This window comes from Vicia villosa, unplaced genomic scaffold, assembly GCF_029867415.1.
Source record: "Vicia villosa cultivar HV-30 ecotype Madison, WI unplaced genomic scaffold, Vvil1.0 ctg.000774F_1_1, whole genome shotgun sequence".
NCBI lineage: Eukaryota > Viridiplantae > Streptophyta > Magnoliopsida > Fabales > Fabaceae > Vicia > Vicia villosa.
Genome location: NW_026705346.1, coordinates 551698 through 571685, shown reverse-complemented (window position 1 = coordinate 571685; position 19988 = coordinate 551698). Strand labels below are relative to the sequence as shown.

Genomic DNA, 19988 nt, shown 5'->3' with positions numbered 1-19988 from the left:
AAAGCAATTAGGGGAAAATTACCTGGTTAAATGAAAAATGTTCTTTTAGCCTTTCAGGGCTATCGATACCATAGGAGGGTAGGGAAGTCCTTTTATTTGGAGGTTAAAGGGTCGTAGAATCATCGTTCACCACAAGACTGTCCCTGCCATTGAGGGGCAAGTAGTCAAAGGGAAGGATCAGAATAGCCATTTACTTTTAGGCAACCGGAGAATACCTCAGCGCTTCGTAGGCAACTTCGAGGGACGAGATCATATTAGCAAATCGAAGGGAGCATCATTGGGACCTATGATCTTAAGAATAAACCGAGGGAAACATTGATGAGGTATCCTCTTATTCTAGGGACTTGGCTATTCTGCACTGAAAAACACAAGGCAACAGGCAACAAGAGAGGTACCATAAAAGGTGCGTGGGTGCAATAATCACGTGACCAGATTCAGTTATATTATCTTGTAATTAAGTGATTCTAGATTAAGTTCGAGGTTATCACTCCCTAGGATTACTAACCACACAGTTTATATATACGGTGTTAAGTGCCTTCAAGGACAAGCAATACAAACCAGGAACAGTTACATAATAAGCCATGAGGATGGGGGAGAAAAATCAATAAGAACAGAAGCCCCAACAACGCACTAAGTCTGACACAAGTAATAATTAAAATAAAAGAGAACAAGTTTTAGGGTTACCAAACATTTGAGCTTTCACTGGTTGGTTAACCTAAAAATTGGAAAAGGAAAGATAAACAGCAAAGGGTGAGTGTATGAGCAGTTTGTAACACCCTTCTAAACCCCCGCGAAATATAATATAATCAGAGTCATAAAACAGCAAGGATGCTACAATTATTAAAATAAATAAAATGCCAAGTCGTTTGTCATGCTTTATTAGATTTAAACCAAATATCAAAACATGTGTTTAACACAGCGGAAACTCATTTTAACAATGTTAAGAAACATATCCAAACAAATCAACAATACATAATCCGTAACCAATAATGGCAACAATCTATATCAAGTAACTCTAAGACTATCGACCCCCAGTGTTACAAGATCAAAGCATGACCGACACAACTTCACATAACCGGATAAACTCTACGAGTCATCCTCACCGATCGCTTAAACCGCTACTTCAATCTGAAATCATCAAAGTAAGGGTGAGACTACATCATAATTAAATAGCATTATAAATCATCAGATATAGAATTTCATAAGCAATTATCCACCCTACTTAGCATATTCAGATTTATCAATTCATACAAATCACAAGCACAAGTCAAAAGTATGCACCAATAACACCACACAATCATAACACCGGATTTCATCCTGACATGTCACAATTATACAAAGACCATGCAGACTCTTATGCATGTGGTACCAAAATTCGTGAATCACATCACAGGACTTCTCTCTTTGATACTGCCCTCTAGTCGCTCACACCCCACATGGGCACACGACTACCGCCTCATCGCTCACACCCCACATGGGCACACGACTACCGCCTCATCGCTCACACCCCACATGGGCACACGATGACTTCCTGCTAATCTCCGCACAATGGGAATTAGCCTTCCAATGCAAATGATTGATGAATGAATGCACACATGTAACATACTTATATCATCATCAATCCGATGCTTAACATCGCTTTACCACATAACTCAACATAGTTATCACCAACAAGTATGTACATGTATTATGCATCATTCAAAACAAATCAATCATCACCATTCATCAAAACACATGATAACAACATTTACCATGAAATAACATCCATCTACATCATCATTCATCAAAACACATGATAACAACATTTACCATGAATAACATCCATCTACATCATCATTCATCAAAACACATGATAATCATATTTACCACGAACAACATCTATTTGCATAACAAGCAGAAGCAATCACATTATAACAACACACATCATTGCACATATTCAATTATGCAAACAACAATTCATTGCACCTCATCAACTATACAAAACGAGAATAAACCACATTTGAAGAAAACGATAATTTTCAAAATAAAATCAAGTTATTATTGTTTTCTTTATTTCATATGGTAAAGCATTCAATTTAAGGAACAACGTCCAAAACGAAATATAAAACGAACTTACGGTTTGAAAATTAGAAGCTTTTAAAGTTAGAACAGTTTTCAAAATGTGCTGCTGGAATTTGTACTGGAACCCGGTTCGTCCCACATGGGAACCGGTTCCTGGACCCAAAAATGTCATTTTTAACGTTCTAACACAGTGGAACCCGGTTCCTCCCACATGGGAACCGGTTCCCACAAACCCAGTAGCTGAAAAAAGTGATTTTTAAGACTTTTATGCATCCCAAACACATACCAACTCATACCATTACGAAATTGATCATTGATAACATCAAAATCCTCCAAATACATGATTCTAATGCACAAACAACATACCACAACACCATGTAACACTACTACATCATCAATTGCAATCAATTCATCAAATCATACATGTCAGTGTTGGTATTTCACAAAACCTAACATCCCAAATAGAGATTCTAATCCCTTAATTCAATCCTAACATCATCAAAATCATAATACTACATAATTAGAGTAATCACCCCTTACCTGGAATTAGGTTCTTGATTCTCCTTGAGCTTTTGGGGTTTTCCTCCTCCTTGCTCCTCTTCTCTTCTCACGATGAATGTTTTCTCCCAATTCTTCTCTTGCTCCTTTCTTTTCTATTTTTCCAATAATAAAATAATAATAGAATTAGGACTAAGTGTAGAGCTTTTTACTCCATACACCCCCTAATTATCCATCACACCCCAAAAGTCTAATATTCTCTTATTTCCCTTATTTTATGAAACCATAAAATAGTTAGTAATGAGCTTACTCATTTCGCACCCCCATACTACTAAGCTCACCATCCGGCCTAATGGCCCTTAATCCATAATACTACAATAATTCAACCAAATACCAAAATAATTCTAATTAATAATTTAATTTCCAATTAAATTAAAATTAGAAAATATGGGGTGTTACACAGTTCATTGGCATTTAAAAGTAAATCCTAATTCAATCAGAAGGGGTGAAATAACAGATATTAAAATAAAGAGAGAAAAGATTAGAACTTAGATTTTGATCAGTAAGGCGCGTAGTCGGACGAACCCTGACGATAACCCTGAAAAACTGCACAAAAAAGAGAAAATTCTCAGTGTAGGCATGATCTTCGCAAACCCTGATTAGGGCACAAGTTAATCATGGTTAATAGAATAAATAAAATCAGATTAATTATTGGTTTTCAACCTAATTAATTAAATCGGTGAAAATAAAGTTTCGATTAAATATCTAACCCTAATATATATTTTTTAATCAATGAAAAAAATTAATAATTAAATAAGTAATTTAAACAAATTAAATCAATTTAAAGAAACAAATAAAATGGTTAATAATTAAAATAAATATATTTTATTTTAATATTTTTTTTTGTAAAAAAAAGAAGTTTGAAATAACTTTTGTTAAGAAAAATAAATAAGAGGATTTTTTTATTATTTAAAACCATATATATATATATATATATATCTATATATATATATATATATATATATATCAAAATAAAATAAAAAAAATTCATAAATTCTTAATTTTTGATCTGGTGTGGTGGAGCGCATGAGGAACATGGTACGCCTGCAGGTCCGGAGTCATGGATCTAATATGGCCTTGATCGGATGGTCGACAGTGCGAGAGTGCATCGCACGCACGAGCTTGAGAAGCGCTGGATCGGACTGTCTTTCAAGAAACAACGCGCGCTCATTCCAGCCACTTGGGGGTGACGCGTCATCGTATCTAACCTCCCAACCGTCGTCTTAGGTAAAATACTTTTACCTACGGTTTGAAAAGCGTTGCCATAGCACCTGCCATTACCAAAATCTCATACGTGCAATATAAATTTTTCGCGAGGGTCTAGACGTGATCGTCCAAGTCTCACGAACAAGATGATACCTGCAATTGCTTCTGATTTTTCCTAAAACCAAAATCCCTCTTTTGAGCTCCTAAACCCTAGCAATGGCGGATAACTCATACAAGCATATAAATATATTTAAACTTCCAAAATCAACCATAACCTCACGATGAACACAAATACATAACCAAAATTCATTCAAATTGCATGGAATGTTGTAATTGATTTATGAAAAAATTGATCAAACCGTGAGGTGTAAGGGAGCGGTCTTGATGCTTCAAAGCTTGAAACCGATTGGAGAACGTTCAGTGATACCTCAGGAATATGTTTGGATCCTTAAAACGCTCTGAATCCACCTGCAAAATCAAGAACGATTATTGATTTTTCCTTAAGTTGTATGAACTCGGGTATGGTATCTTAGAGCATGCATTCCTTATTTTTTCATCCCCCTTGCATTAGAGTGTGTTTCTATACTTATAGAGAGTGCATTAGGTCACTATAATTGGATCACATCATATTGAATCATGCCCTTGATATTTGATTGGCAATCATTCTTGAAACTTTCTAATTTTAGTCCAATCTCCATCTTTTCCTATCAATATTGCCTTGCACGAAATTATATTAACAACATCACTTAAATGATGATAGAATTTGATCCTTATAGTATCTCTTGCCATATACTTGACTTTTCTTTGATTTACTTAATTTTAATCATTTTAAATGGATAAAAAAATCATAATAAATCAAATAAATCATTTAATTTCGGGGCAATTGGACTTTGGGATCTACATATCATGAGGATGGATATTGGGACAAAAATGATTGGACTTGTTTGCAAAAAGATCCATTTTGAAGCCTTTTACTTCACATTTTTCCTTTAAAATAGTCCAATTTTGACAACGCATATCTCCCTCAAATTTTAAGATATGGAGGAGTTATAGGACTTTTTAGAAACCTTGAAGAGTCCTCTAACCAATGTTTTCGGTCCCATGTCAAAACAAATTTCCATGCTCCTTGTGTGCGTTTTTGAAAAAGATGACTTTTGGTTGACCTTTGAAAAGGACCTATAATCTTTTGAGTCATATATCTAAAATGTAGCATTTTTTGACTTGACATGTGAGAGAAAAAGTTGTTGAGAATTCAATTTCCTTCAAAATGAGCTTTGGATGGGAAATTTTTGATGTTCCATGTAGGAGTTATGGTTGGTCAAAGTTCAGTTGACTTTCTCCTTAGAAACCCTAATTTAGAAACTTTTGAAATTGTTGATTTCTGATCTTTTCTTGATGAACCATGATCAATCCTTGATCAATTGGTGAATCATACTTCACAATAAGGTTGTTGACAAAAAAATCAGGAGTTTTGACTGTAGATTGACCAAAATTGACTTTTAGGTCAAACTAGTCGACTATTGACTTTTTGAGCAACTGAGTGACCAATCCTTTGAATTGAGACCTGAATTTTGTCATGGAGATAGTTTGAACGATCGTAGGCCATATGAGATGCATTGGGGCCTTTGATCCATTGATTTTCTTCAGAAAAACACAAACCCTAGTTCCTTGAGCCATTGTTTAGGAGGGGTGTCTTTGGGCCTTGAACTTTAATATGAGTTTGATTTAAGAGAAATGAGATGGGCAAATTTTGGGGTATGACAATATTCCTGGAGAACAACTGAACTTCCTTTCATGCATAATGAAGTTCTTACGCATCAGAATCGTAAGTCAATTATTTTTTTCCTTACTTTAAGAGATTCTTAATGAGATTTTTTATAAGAAAGTCAAGGGTGGACTAATCCATTTCTTGAAAACATGTCATACTTATAAAGAACTATTCTTCAGTAAACAAGAAATCAGAGACTAATTCAAGATAATCCGTCTGATTACAATTTAGTACTCAATCATCATCTTCTGATATGAGACTACAATTGTAAGTGGAGTAATTACTACACACAGTATGACTTCACACAACATTTGGATCTTTATTAGACACTTGATGAAAAAATTATTTGAAGACAGTTGTTCTTGTTATTCTTATACTGGTTGATGGTTTTGGTTATGCTCTAATGATGACAACACCAACAACAATAAAGTATATGATCTTCTTCTTTTATAGCCAAAGAAAATAGAGTCGTTGAAAAATAGCCATTGAGGAACACCTGACTATATAAAGTGTCGTTACATAATGATTTTAGAGTAGTACTACCAGGTTTGTCTTTTTCCATAAATCAAGCTAATGGAGAGGTAGTGGAATAAAGCTCTTATGTACTGTGTACTTATCATTGCTAACGATACCATTTGTCTTATCAACTTCAGAGGCTTCTAATGGTAGATGGTTGAAGCATGAGTAGAGTGTTACACTTGAGTATTCACATGATTAAGTCTTCAGTCTTCAGAAATTGTTCGCTCGAAACCTTGTCTTCGAAACTTCAACACTTTTTCTTGAGATCTTATTCTTCAGAACTTCAAGTCTTTAGAGTCTTCAGAACTTCGTCTTCAGAGTCTTCAGCACTTGATCTTTAGAATCCTTTGTTTTAGAAAGATAAGTCTTTAGAACATAGTTTTCAGAACTTAAATCTTCAGAACCTTCAGAACCACGTCTTCTGAGTCTTTAGCACTTGGATCTTCAGAAGAATATACATTCAGAATCTTCGTTGGCTTCAAAATCAAAACCACTTCTCAGAACATAATCCATAGGACTATAGCAACAGAAATATTAGACATCCTTGGATATTTCCAATTGTGATCAGATATAGAAACATACTTGCTTCTTCAGTATGCTTGTGACTTGTGTTACGCATAGTAACTCGCGTAAGATATTCAACACACATCTTGATAATGTTTGTTTGATCCGATAACTTCGATATACATAGTCTTGCACGTAAACCAACATCAAGACACAAAATAGTTCTTTCACAAATACTCCATTGTTATCATCAAAATTCATAGATATATTGAAAAACCAAAATTCAGGAAGACTTAGAAGATTAAAGAAAATGCTGATCACTCTGCAAAACTTACGCTAAAACTTTGCATATCTCTCTCTGATTTATTCTTTGTATAGCTTTGTAAAGCAAGTGAACTTTTGTTCGTTAACTTGCAGTAAGTGAGATTTTGTTAATATACTTGCGAAACACTTTTGTGTTTTTGATTGTATTCAAACTTGTGTAATCTAATTTTAAGAATCATCTCTGTAAACACAAACCCTTGTAACCCAACTTGCCAGTTGATAGTTCCTTGAAAGACTAGGTTATAGTCATATTTCACAAGAAGACATTGACGGGTAGTCTTTGTGGTTTGCAACATTGATATTTGGTCTTTCTTGTGGTTTTTGGAATCAGTTCGGTTATAGTGGATTAAGTCCTTTTTGATAAGGCAAAAAACTATGGCGGGTGAACTGGATTAACTTTGTTAACACTAACCAGGATAAAAATGATTGTGTCATTCATTTTTGTTCGTGTGTTCTTTGTTTTTGATTTGGGAAGAATTTTATTTTAAACCTTGAACCAATTAAAAACCCCCTTTATGGTGTTTCACGCACCTTTAGGTTAGATTTAAAATAAACCATTTTCATAAAAAGAACAAAAACAAAACTCGATCCAATGTTGAGTCTTTTCCCAAATCAAATTCAAAAAATAAATACAACACAAATCTTGATCCAACGTCAAATATTTCTTCTGATCACCTCAGATACTTTCATAGTAAGTTCAAACGCTTCATCCAACGTCAAATCTTTCTTCCGATCACCTCATATACTTTGATAATAAATTCAAACGCTTGATCCAACATCAAGTCATTTCTCTGTAAAAACCTTTTCCTAAACAAATAGAATTGAATGGAAGAGATGGATGAATATCTAACCTTTTCCTGTATTAATTGGATACATGATGAATATCTTGGCCATTCGATTAATTACGATCTAGTAAAAAAACTTCAATTAGGCGAGTTGAGTTCAAACTCAATAGACAGTAAACGAGCGAGATGGATGAATATCTTAACTTTCTCTCGATAATTTAAATACGAGATGAATATCTCGGCCATTTGATACTAACCAACTCTTAAAGAGTTAAGAGAAAACTCATATAAATCTTTTCACTAAAGCAGAATTAAACAAACAAGCTGGATGGATATCCTGCCTTTCCCCGAGTGTTTGAATATGAGATGAATATCTAGGTCATTTGACACTCGTGTCCTATAAAAACAACTCAACCAATCAAACTTACTTTCGCCCGTGTGCGAATTCAAAAATCTTTTTCATAAATGAATGTGTCTTAGCCAATTCAATGCAAAAAAAAAAAAAGGATCCAACCTCCAAGAGCGAGCATCAATCAAAGGTTTAAACGCTCAAAATGTATAGTGCACCATTCTTTAAAAGTAACCAACAAACTCGTGGTTTTTCTACCAGGAATTATGAAGCTCTTACTTCTTCATTGCACCATGAGAAAACATAGGCCCATGGTTTCGTAACCTTGACGAGCACAATAAACTAAAAAAATAGAAATCCTTCTTTTCTTTTTCTCGCAATAAGTAGAAGATCGCAAACTATCACGCTATCACTCACTCGCAAGCTAACTAAATAGGCCCTGTTGAGTACAACGGATGTGAAGGGTACTAATACCTTCCGCTTACGTAACAAACTCTCGAACCCACTCTTGGTTGCGACCACCATTTCTTTTCTTTCATGAATTTTATTTGATATTTTCATTTTCTTCTTGGAATAAATAAAGATCTCTGGAGACTCTTTTGTATTTCGAGAGTGCGACACGCAAGAACATTTTTCGCGTCACGACAAATATATACTTGAAGAAATTTGTGAAAGAAGTTCATTTATTTATACTAAATTTTTTAGGTTAAATAAAAATGAAACATAACCAAGGTAAAATAAAAAATTAATGATTGAAATACTTGTTTTGATAAAAATAATGACAAAATAATATAACCAATAATATTAAAAATAATAATAAAATATAAAAATATAAAAAATGAGGAATAGAGAAAATAAATGCACTAAAAAATGGGAAAGTTGAGATTTTAACTTTCAATTAATCGACATAAAATGTAGCAAAAAACTCTATAATGATAAAGACTTGCAAAAATTGGGGTATGACAACATGACATTGAATATAATTTTTTCGCTCCAAGAACTCCACAATAAAATGATGTTGTGGATGTTAGAACAAGATTGAGAATCTATGTTCAGAATCTGATTTTGATGATAATTAGCATATATTTTGTGAGTAACAATTTTACTACTAATGCTTTCATTGAGTGTGCAGATACTATGCTAAAAGTCTCATACAACATTCATAGCAACAATATCAGAAAGAAATTCAGACAAGCTTCAAGGAATCAAACAAAAATATCATATACATGAAGTCTCGTTACAACAAGAAACTCACATGAATATATGATCAAAAGTTATGTAGGTATAATGTAACAGCCCGAGCCTTCGGCGTTCCCGGCACTGTCACCTCACGATCTTCTCTATCCCCCTCACTAGTAGAGTTTTTGCCTTTCATGGGAATCGAACCCTGTACCGTGGGGTTCAAGTACATGTTCAATACATTTCCACTACCAATTGAGCTACTACTAGTGAGGGGGGTAGAGAAGATCGTGAGTTGACAGTGCCGGGAACACCGAAGGCTTGGACTGTTGCATAAAAAGGCGCCTTTTATGACGGTGCAAGTCTTATCGAAGTTTGGTGTTTCCTGTATCATAAGGTAACAAGGATGATTGTTATAAGATGGAATTTAGAAAGTTGTTAGGTTCAGCATTGTTGAGAGACTGTGAAGTGGTTGTTTAAGTAGCCTTGCGTAAGATGTTGACATAGGAGTAATGATTAAGTGACGAATTGTTGTATACCTTGTTGTGGAATATTAACGAGTAATTATAGAAGTTGTTAAGTTGTTGGAGTGTTTTGAACCACGAGTCATATATAGTTGAAAATGCAAAGAGTATGATTCCGAGGATAAGAAGTGTCGGAAATGGTGTAAAGGAATTATGTCAGATGTTATCGTCAGAGGTGTATTAGTATGTAGCTGCAAGACGTCGATGTTAGCTTGTTCAGATGATTTTGGAAGTTATTGAATTTTGATGCTTTTGGTGACTTAAGTGCAAGTTTAAAGAAAGTTATTATAGTTGGTAACGATAATTTATACTCCATTATGGTTTTCGGACATCTATTAACAAATTGAGGATTTGATCACCCATAATCTCTTGTTGGTAGTGAACGAAATCGTGTTGGATCGTATGGACTTATCTTGCTATCTTGATGGTGCGTAAAGTGATAAATCTTTAAGAAAGTCTGAAACTTGATTGAAGGTGGCAAACCATATAAGTTGACAGAAACTCTAATGAGGACGGTGAATTAAGATGGATGATCAGAGTTGCGCATCTGAAGCATGATGTGACAGAGTACGGTGTTTCTCGTAAATTGTGTTGACTATATAAGGATGTTCGTGTAGTTGTTGGTAATTAGTCGAGTTATATTATTAAGTTGGCGTTGTAATAATTTTAGTTCCGTTGCAGTAATGTTGTTGTTGGTTATAGTAGATGATGAGTAATACTCTAAGATATTATGAAGTTGATTAAGTTGGCTCTGTTGATGCTACTATGCAAGTGATACCATGGGATGAATGGGATTGTTGGTGTTTCGTTTGTGAATGACACCTGTGTATGGAATTAAAGAATGGTATAGGTGTTTTAGTGTTGAAAATGTTGCTGGGATAATGATGTGAGATGGTATATCCGAGTATAAGTATGATAGGAATGATTGATACTTAAAAAGTTGCTATGTCCGATGAGTTACTAACAGTTATGCCGCGAAGGTGTTGCATGATTAGTAGGTATGTATTAGATTTAAATATTGTCGAGTTGATGTTATGACGAATAAGTAGTAGTCGGCGTGTTGCCAAACGTGATCGAGGGCTAGAAAGTTGGAAGCGAAGTTGAGGATGGTTGAGTCGGATAGATTTTCGAGGACAAAAATATCCTAAATGGGGGAGAGTTGTAACGCTCCTAATTTAATTAATTGGTTAATTAAATTAATTAAGGATTTAATTATTGGATTTAAACGAAGTTTGAGAATTATTGGACTTGTCGGAATTATTTTAAGAGGCGTATTTGGATTATTAAGTTAAAGTCGAATTTTATTCAGATAGTCGGAGAATTAATAAGTTGATTTATGTCGAAAAAATATTATTATTATTAATATTGGACTATTTGTTTTTAATTCGAATTTTATCGTCGAAGTCAGAATTATTTTATTAAGTTGGCATGAAAAATAATCGGATTTAATTTGGTGGAATTATGTCAAAGTATTATTTTATTAATAAGCTTAGAAATGATGTTTGGCTTAATTGGTAGTGCCGTGAAGTAATAAATGAAGTAATAAAGAGGTATGACAGTTAGGTCCATTTAAGTTTGTTAAGTGACTTAGTAAAATATTACTATTTATTTGGGAATAGAATTGGAAGAGGAATAGGGTTTGGAGAAAGAGACAGGAACAAAGAGGTTGCATAAAAGAGGGCGAAAAGGTCATGAAGGAGGCCATAGGAGGAAAAGTTGCAGAGCACAAAATGGAAACAATGGAAAAGCTGAGAATCGATCGAAAAGATTATAGAGAGACCATAAATCCAGGTAAATCCAGGTAAGGGTGGGGTTCAATCTCTCCGGGTTTATCATAAATCGTATGTGGAGTGGGTTGTATAAACTGACCCATGATATTATTTGTAGTCTATGTGATATTTGATTTTGTGAAAGTTTGTTCTATCAATAAATTTGTATGGAAAATTACCCTAAGTTGATGTTGGTATAGTAATTACATTGTTGTGATTATTTGAGCAAAGGTAAATCGAAGAAATTATAGAAAAACAATTGAGACGGACGGCAATAATGAATGTGCCGAGAGGCACACTTTGACGGAGGTCCCGCCTACCGCCAGGGAATGGTAAGGAAGGGGTGCCGAGAAGCACACCCTTGGTGACGATGGTCACCTTATTGTGACGAGGGGCACAACTTATGGCCCAATAGTGTAAATAATTATACCTAGTAATTCATTTAGTGTAATTACTAATTGTAATGATAATTTTAATAATAGTTGTTAATATGTTAATTACTATATTATCTAGAAGTCTTTTGATTTAGAGGTATATGAATATTGAATTGATTAATTTAACTTAATTAGTATATGTATATAGTGACGGACGGTACACTTTAGTTGTGCTGAACGTCACATGTGTTATATGATCACTACATAGTATCCACCTAGTAAATTAATAATAACCATGATAATATTAGTTATAATAATAACTATGGTGTTATATTAAAGATGAGAGGCACACAATAATGTGATGAGGGGCATGTTTTGTGATGAGTGGCACAAGATTCTCTACTGAGGTTAGTTTAATATTAATGATTATACAAAGTATTTATTTAGTATAGTTTATAATTGTAACAATTAATAATTAGAATGACACTAATAGTTAGTATATATATATTAGTAGTATTAATTTGGAATATTGGTTTTTGAGATATACATGTGAATCAAAGTGACAGTATAGTCTTGGAAAATAGTAGCATCTAGCCAAAAAAATTAGCAAATTAGTAGAAAGACTAATTAACATGTAAATAGTCAAAATTGCCCGAATTAATACATAGAATGTTGTAGTATATTTTGATTGAGACGGTAGGTTGTATAAAGTGGCAGCACGTAGTTGTTGCTGTCGGTGTAATTGTTGTTGTCGACCTGCTGTTATAACTGTTTCCGTGGATGTTATGTTGTAGTTGCGGATAATTATTGCTAATATGTTGTTATTATAACTTGTTGTTGATGTGTTGATGAAATGGTAGGCCTATGGCCAATGTTGAATAAGTTGAATTGTCTCGATTTTTGAACTTGTAGGTCGTATGATCAGTGTTGATCTAAGTTGATGCCATTCATGCATATTATAAGCTATTGTTTGTTGCTAAGTTGTTGTCATTGTTGTGATTGTTTCATTCATTGCATAAAGCATGCTTGGAAATTATGGCAACCATGTTGAAAGTTGAAGGCTTATGCCTTGGCCTTGATGGCACCACGTTGAAGGCCTATGCCTTGTTGAAATGCCTCAGAATTACTGGCAATTGATAGAGTTGGGAGTTTTACTCCAGTGGTACCACATGCATTTGCATATTTGAGTCGCATATTGAGTCGCGTGTTAAAGTTGTTGTTATTATTCGTTGTTTATTGATTTTCGTTGTGTTGTTGTTGTTATAAGTTGCTGGTTATAAGTTTTTATTGTTATAAGTTGTTGTTGTTATTAAGTTGTGATGATTAAGTTATTATGTTGATTTCATAAGTGGCTTGTTGTTGTTGTTACTAAGTTGCTGTTATGAAGTGTTGAAATTTGTATGATCCTGATCTAATATACTATTTATGATACACCTGCTTATATTGGTTGATATCTCACCCCTTCTGTTTGAATGTTACCCCTATGTTGGTAACGTGCAGGTAATTGAAGGATGAAGATTTAGTCACTGCTAGTTCGAGTCAGGTTGTCGTTCTGATACGCAACACTCGGGGGGACACTCGGGGGGATGAATGCTAGTTGTTTAGTTGTTTGGTTTTATTGTGGAATAACTATGTTTATACATGAAAAGTAATCGTTGATGTTAAACTCGTTTTAAGTTGGAAAGATGATATGTCAATAAAGTTGATTAATGTAGTTCTGTTGCTTAACGTTAATAAAGTTTATTCACATGGTTTCAGTTCATTCGAGTATTTGGGTTATGTATCTATGATAGCATGATAGTGTTGTTAAGTTGACTTGTAATGCTCCAATTGTTTGTCGAAAAAGAATTTTATAACTCTCATTTTTCTTAATAATTACCAGGGTAGAATTGGGGTGTTACATATAACACAGTGACAAACAAAAAGCAACAACAACAAAGTTACATGTGAACCAGTAAGGAAAATACAATCTTAGCTTACAAAATACAAAAGTTCAGAATCAAGAGGAAAGCCGTTAAAAACATCATCATTAGCAAAACGGTTGCAACAATTAAAAATGAACAACACCCAAGGTTGATTGAAGAAGGAACCCACATGCAGCGCGCTGGAAAAACAACTTTAATCAAGGACACACACTACTAACAATAATCATCACGCTAAAGATAAGATCCTTCCGTGAACACATGAAATTCCAGATCCAATCGAGACAAAGTATTCAATGCCATTCTCAAACATATTTCAACGGCTATGCTTCACCTATAACACACCAAAAGTTATATAAAGAGCAAAACTTCAAATTTGAGAGTGTGGTGAGATATGAAAGATCATACTCCAGAAGATACACAAGAGGCAACACACATACTAAGTATGTAAGAAATTAAGCAATATAGTTGCTATTCACAAACCATAAGCCTATGTGAAGAAAGACTCCAACAAAAGAAAATTATGCATGCAATGCAGTTCATTTGAAGGGAGATATGAGTGTTTAAAAAATACACGAGAAAAAATCAATAATGATTCACTCTACATTCAAATAGCTTAGAAATCTTATGTACATTGAATTGATGCTCAACAGTGTTATAATTATGTCTAAGATCATAAAAATGTTATTAGCTCTTCAAGAGTATCATGATTCTGCTTAAAGAACTGAAGATGGAGATCAAATCAGAAGCAACTTAAAATAGAGTTGTTGCTCAAAATCTGCTTAGGGATGAAGTGAAGACGAAGATCATAGTGACGAAGCACTCAACACTGGGAGTTAATACTCTTACTCTACTTACCAACAAAGATGCACAGATCTTGTTCAGAAGATGCAGACAAGAAGACTACAAGATAATCCTTACATGTGAAGTAATCACTTGTCAATGTGTCAAAAAATATGTACTTAGATAAAAAGAAAAATCTGCTTGTTAAGAAGCATTATATTGATGTTTCCTTAAGCGACCAGATAAAGGTCAGAAGCTTGAGATGATAGTGACTATGGTCATTATGGAAATCCTCTTGGAGACAAAGTGAAGGTCAGAAGTCCAGAGAGGTCAATGAATGATATATCTGTGGATCAGATCACTAAACAATTCATTGCAGGGTTAGTCACGAGCAGTTGGCTTGTGCAAGAGTTACTAGGTTGATGAACGTTATATCTTTCTAAGATCACTGAATGGTTCATCATCTAGAGGTTAGTCACTCGCAGGTAGCTTATGCAGGTTGTTAGTCACAACAGTTGACTGTGCAGGAAGTTAGTCACAATAGTTGGTTGTGTAGTTGTAATCAAGTTTGGTTATAGTGGATTAAGTCCTCGATTGAGAGAGGCAAAATCACCTTGTGGAGGGTGTACTGGAGGTAGCCTTATTGAGAAGGTGAACCAGGATAAAAATGAATGTGTCTTTTATCTTCCGCATCATCCATTTAACTTAGAACATTCACGCATAATATCTTCAAAACTGTACAGAGCAAAGTCAGAAGTTCTGATGGAGTTAAGAAGTTAAATTGAACATGTATCTCATTGGTTATATAGTGTTATTCCTAACATTCTTCCGCAACAACGATATAAGCATATCCAACGGAATGAGGTATAAAAGAACAAAAATATTTATAGAAAGGGAAATTAAAAATATGAAAGAACACAATTCAACCCCCCCCCCCCTTTCTTGTCTTTTTCTCCACCTTCAGTGGAGCACAAAAATAGAGTTTTAGAGGAGTTGGCAAGAACTATGATCCATGAAGGTGGTCTACAAAAATATTTTTGCACCGATGCGATAAGCACAGTATGTTATGTTTTAAATCGGATACTTATACATCCTATTTTAAACAAAACTGCTTATGAACTTCTTAAAGATAGAAAACCAAATTTAACACATCTTCACATCTTCGGATGTAAGTGTTTCTTGTTGAACAACGATAAGGACAACCTTTGAAAATTTTACGTGAAAGCGGATGAAGGTATCTTCCTTGGATACTCTCAATCAAGCAAAGCTTATAGAGTATATAATAAGAGATTACTTACTGTCGAAGAGTCTGTGCATTTCACTCTTGATGAATCTTATCCGAGAAATATCAGAAAAAGGTATTTCTTTTTATGATGCAGGTGTATCTTTAGAAGGCATGCTCAAAGACACCGAAGAAGAAATTAATCAACCTAAAGCGGTGAAATCCAAGGACAAAGAAAATGATGATCCTGAAAAGGACGATGATGAGAATTCAACTAAAGTGGATGATCTACCCTTAGCCTGGAGGTCTTTGAAGGACAATCCAATTGAAAATCTTGGAGACATTACCAAAGGCATACATGCTCTAAAATAAGTAATTTATGTTATCACTTTGCATTTGTGTCAAAAATTGAACCTAAAAACACAAAAGAGGCCCTACGTGATGAGCATTGGCTTATGGCCATGCAATATGAGTTAAATCAATTTAAAAGAAATGATGTGTGAGACCTTGTTCCACCACCACGAGATCATTAAGCTATTGGCAGTAAGTAAGATTTTAAAACTAAATTGGACCAAAACGGAGTGATAACAAGGAATAAAGTCCGGCTAGTGGCTCAAGGATATAACCAAGAGGAGGACATAAACTAAGAGAAAATTTATGCTCCGATTTCCAGACTCGAGGCTATATGCCTTTCACAAGCATTCACATGTTCCAAAACATTCAAATTATTTCAAATGGAGGTGAAAAGTTCTTTTCTTAATGGATACATAAATGAAGAAATGTATATTTCACAACCTTCCGATTTTGAAAATCATGAGTATCTTAATCATGTCTTTAAACTAAAACGAATTTTGTATGATCTCAAATAAGCCCCTAGGGCTTGGTATGAGCGAATTAGTAAGTTCTTACGTGACCAAGGATATTCTAGAGGGAAGGTTGACACAACGCTTTTCATTAAACGTCAAGGAAAACATATTCTCCTCTTTCAAATTTATGTTTATATATCATATCATATTTGGCTCTACTAACATGCATTTAGTCAAAGAGCTTTCAAAGATAATGTAGGAAGGATTTGAAATGAGTCTAATGGAAGAGTTAAACTATTTTCTCGGACTTCAAATCAAACAACTCAAAAAGGGACGTTTGCGTGTCAAACAAGGTAGTGCTTATAGTTGCTTAAACGATTTTATATTTTGATATAAAATTCATTAAACAATAAATTTGAATAGTAGATGCAAAGTCCATTAAACAATTTTAATGATTAATATTTTGATATTTTTTAATATATAAAGCATACAAAGTAATAATTTTTTGTTTAAAATATAATCAATAATTAAATTTACTAATAGATTAAGTATTATTATTTTTTTCAATATATAAACATCCTTAAATATCATTTTTTTCTCTAAAAGTAATTAAAATTATTAATGGATTAACAAATTGATTTGATTTCAATATAAATAAATCATAAGAAATAATTTATTTTTAACACAATTAACAATTTATGATTTGGTTAAAAATAATAAAAAATAATCTATTATTTTGTATGGTTTATATATGGAAACAATAGATTTCAAATCGATAAGTATTATTATTGTCATTTAGAGGAAAAAAATAGATCTTTGAATATTCTTTATTAATTTCGAGAAAAAAATCTTTGAGTATGATTTATATATATAGTAAAAATATTTTATAATAATAAGTTCATATACACTTTGAGAGCTTGAGTCAATTAATATAGTTTATAACAAGATTAAAAGTCATCTCGATTATATTGTAACTAAATATTTATAAAAAATTGTTAATGGTAGAAGTGGAATAAAAAGATTTTACTCAATTTTCCGTGATTTATGCCTGGGAGGTTAGATTCAAATTTAAAATATGTATAATTTCCGCAAACTCAAGAATTCTCATAGACTAATGCTTCGGAAACCCTAGTGCAGTGAATTCTAATTCCAATGGCTTCGGAAGCTACTCCAAGGAGAAGAAGGAATCGAGTTCAACCTTCCACACCGGAGGTAATCGACCTCGACTCTTTCCGCTCATACAACAAGCGAACCATGTCTGCTGCAACCATCTCTTCCGTCATCAACCTTTCTGACGAAGAAGACGACGACATTAAGATCCTCGATTTCATTCCTAAGAACACTTTTTTAAGGAAACGCAAAAGAATTTTCGAAAAAGGAGAGTCTTCAAATTCGAGTAACATTCCGTTCGTCTGCGAAATCTGCACGGACACTAAAACAATGAAGGAAGCTTTCTACATCAGCGGCTGCTCTCACGCGTATTGCTCTGATTGCGTCGCAAATTACATCGGTTCCAAGCTTGAAGATAACATCGTCAACATCTCATGTCCAGTTCCCGAATGCAAAGGTTCTTTGGAAGCGCAGATTTGCCGGACTATTCTTCCGGCCGAGGTTTTTGAAAAGTGGAGTAAAGGTTTGTGCGAGGCTTTGATCAATGCTTCGCAGAAATTCTACTGTCCCTTTGCAAACTGCTCTGCTCTTTTGATCAATGACGAAACCGAGGCGGTTACTAATTCAGAATGCCCTAATTGTAATAGGATGTTCTGTGCACAATGTAAGGTTCCGTGGCATGATGGAATCAAATGCAGCGAGTTCCAGAAGCTGAACGCGGGCGAGAGGGAGAAAGAAGATATTATGTTGGTGCGCCTCGCACAGAATAAGCACTGGAGGCGATGCCCTAATTGCAAAATTTATGTTGCCAGAACAATGGGCTGCAACATCATGAGATGCAGGTTTCTTTCTTATTTGATCTAATCTCTTGCTTTATGATTTCGTCTTTCAATCATCAATTTAAACAACTAGCTATCAATCAACCATTGTGATTGTATAGCTATATATGTTCATGTTTATTTCATCTAGAAAGAAATTTCAAAATTTTTAACTTTTTTGTTTTTGTAGGTGTCAGTGTAGTTTTTGTTACAAGTGTGGAGGAACCTACACTCGCACTGCTGCTGGCAGGTGCACTTGTAATGGAACTCCCCAACAACCTACACCGGTTTTTCACGGAACAACTGTCTCTAATAGTTATCTCAACTATTCGGGTCAACAACAACAAACTCCTTATGGTGTTTACACAGGAAAATATGGGACTGGTGGAACTTATTCTTATGGGAGCTCCTTCTATCCGGGTCGACGATAGGAACAGACTCTCTCTAGTCTTTCCAGGTATAATTTCGACTGGTGGAACAAACTTCCCATCAATTTGGATCAACAACAAGAACTGGTTCATGATATGTATCACATACGATACCCATTGTGTCTCAGTGTCTGTGCTTTGTTAAATCTAACCAATTGGAAAACAAAAAAGTTTTTTTTTACCTATATTTATTTTGATAGATTTTGTGATTTTGAAATTAGTTGAATATTTGATTTTGAAATTAGTTAAAGATATTTGATCTTTGTGTTCTTTGACATGTACTGAAATAGTATGCTACTTTATAAATTTCAGTGTTACAGCCCGTTAGTATTTATATTGACCTTGTTTTCTGCTTAGTAAATTTGGTAATGCAAGTTTTGAGTTTTCTTTGATGTCTATTGTTTTGCCAATATTTGATGAAGGAAGCTTGACTTGCATGTGTCGTGATTTGGAAATATGATACATAAATTGTTGTGGCTAGTTGGGTGATGACTATTTATTTGATGTAAAATTTTTGGAATACATTTTGGTGAATTCTTATCTACCCATCTCAAAAAGTTGGGTAGAGTTACCTTCAATATAAATTTTTTTGGAAACAACAAAAATATTTATTATTTTATAATTAATTAAATGTGTTAAAATTAAATGGACCTTTGTGATTGGTTGAAGGTACACTACCCATTTTTTTTATGATGGGTAGAGAAGTTGTCCCCATACTTTTTAAGTGACTAAAGTAATAAGTATTTTTATAATACGCGTATTCAATATATATTGAAAATTGAAATATTGATTTTTATAAATAATATTTTATTGGTTTAAATGCACCTTTGGTTCCTGTAAGTTAGCGAGTTTTTGATTTTCGTCCCTGTAAGTTTTTTTTGTTGGTTGAGTACTATATCTTGCTTTTTGCTTGCAGTTTAGTCCTTAAAGCCAAAATCAGTAGGAAAATCAGCAGCTTTTCATGCGAATTTTCCTGCGG

At 34.0% G+C, this 19988-nt stretch overlaps 1 protein-coding gene across 1 annotated transcript; it reads left to right on the top strand.

Moving 5' to 3' along the window:
* Positions 1 to 17805: 17805 nt before the first annotated feature.
* On the top strand, positions 17806 to 19012 carry LOC131631099 (E3 ubiquitin-protein ligase RSL1-like). Its single transcript, XM_058901879.1, has 2 exons — positions 17806 to 18605; positions 18772 to 19012. The coding sequence occupies exons 1-2, from the start codon at positions 17806 to 17808 to the stop codon at positions 19010 to 19012; spliced, it is 1041 nt and encodes a 346-aa protein (XP_058757862.1).
* Positions 19013 to 19988: the final 976 nt, after the last annotated feature.

What these genes read in the sequence shown, in the direction of transcription:
- LOC131631099 (XM_058901879.1), top strand. Translation starts at nt 17,806, where the DNA reads ATGGCTTCGGAAGCTACTCCAAGGAGAAGAAGGAATCGAGTTCAACCT. An exon ending in TGCAACATCATGAGATGCAG is followed by an intron (nt 18,606 to 18,771) that starts GTTTCTTTCTTA and finishes TTGTTTTTGTAG; the next exon opens with GTGTCAGTGTAGTTTTTGTT.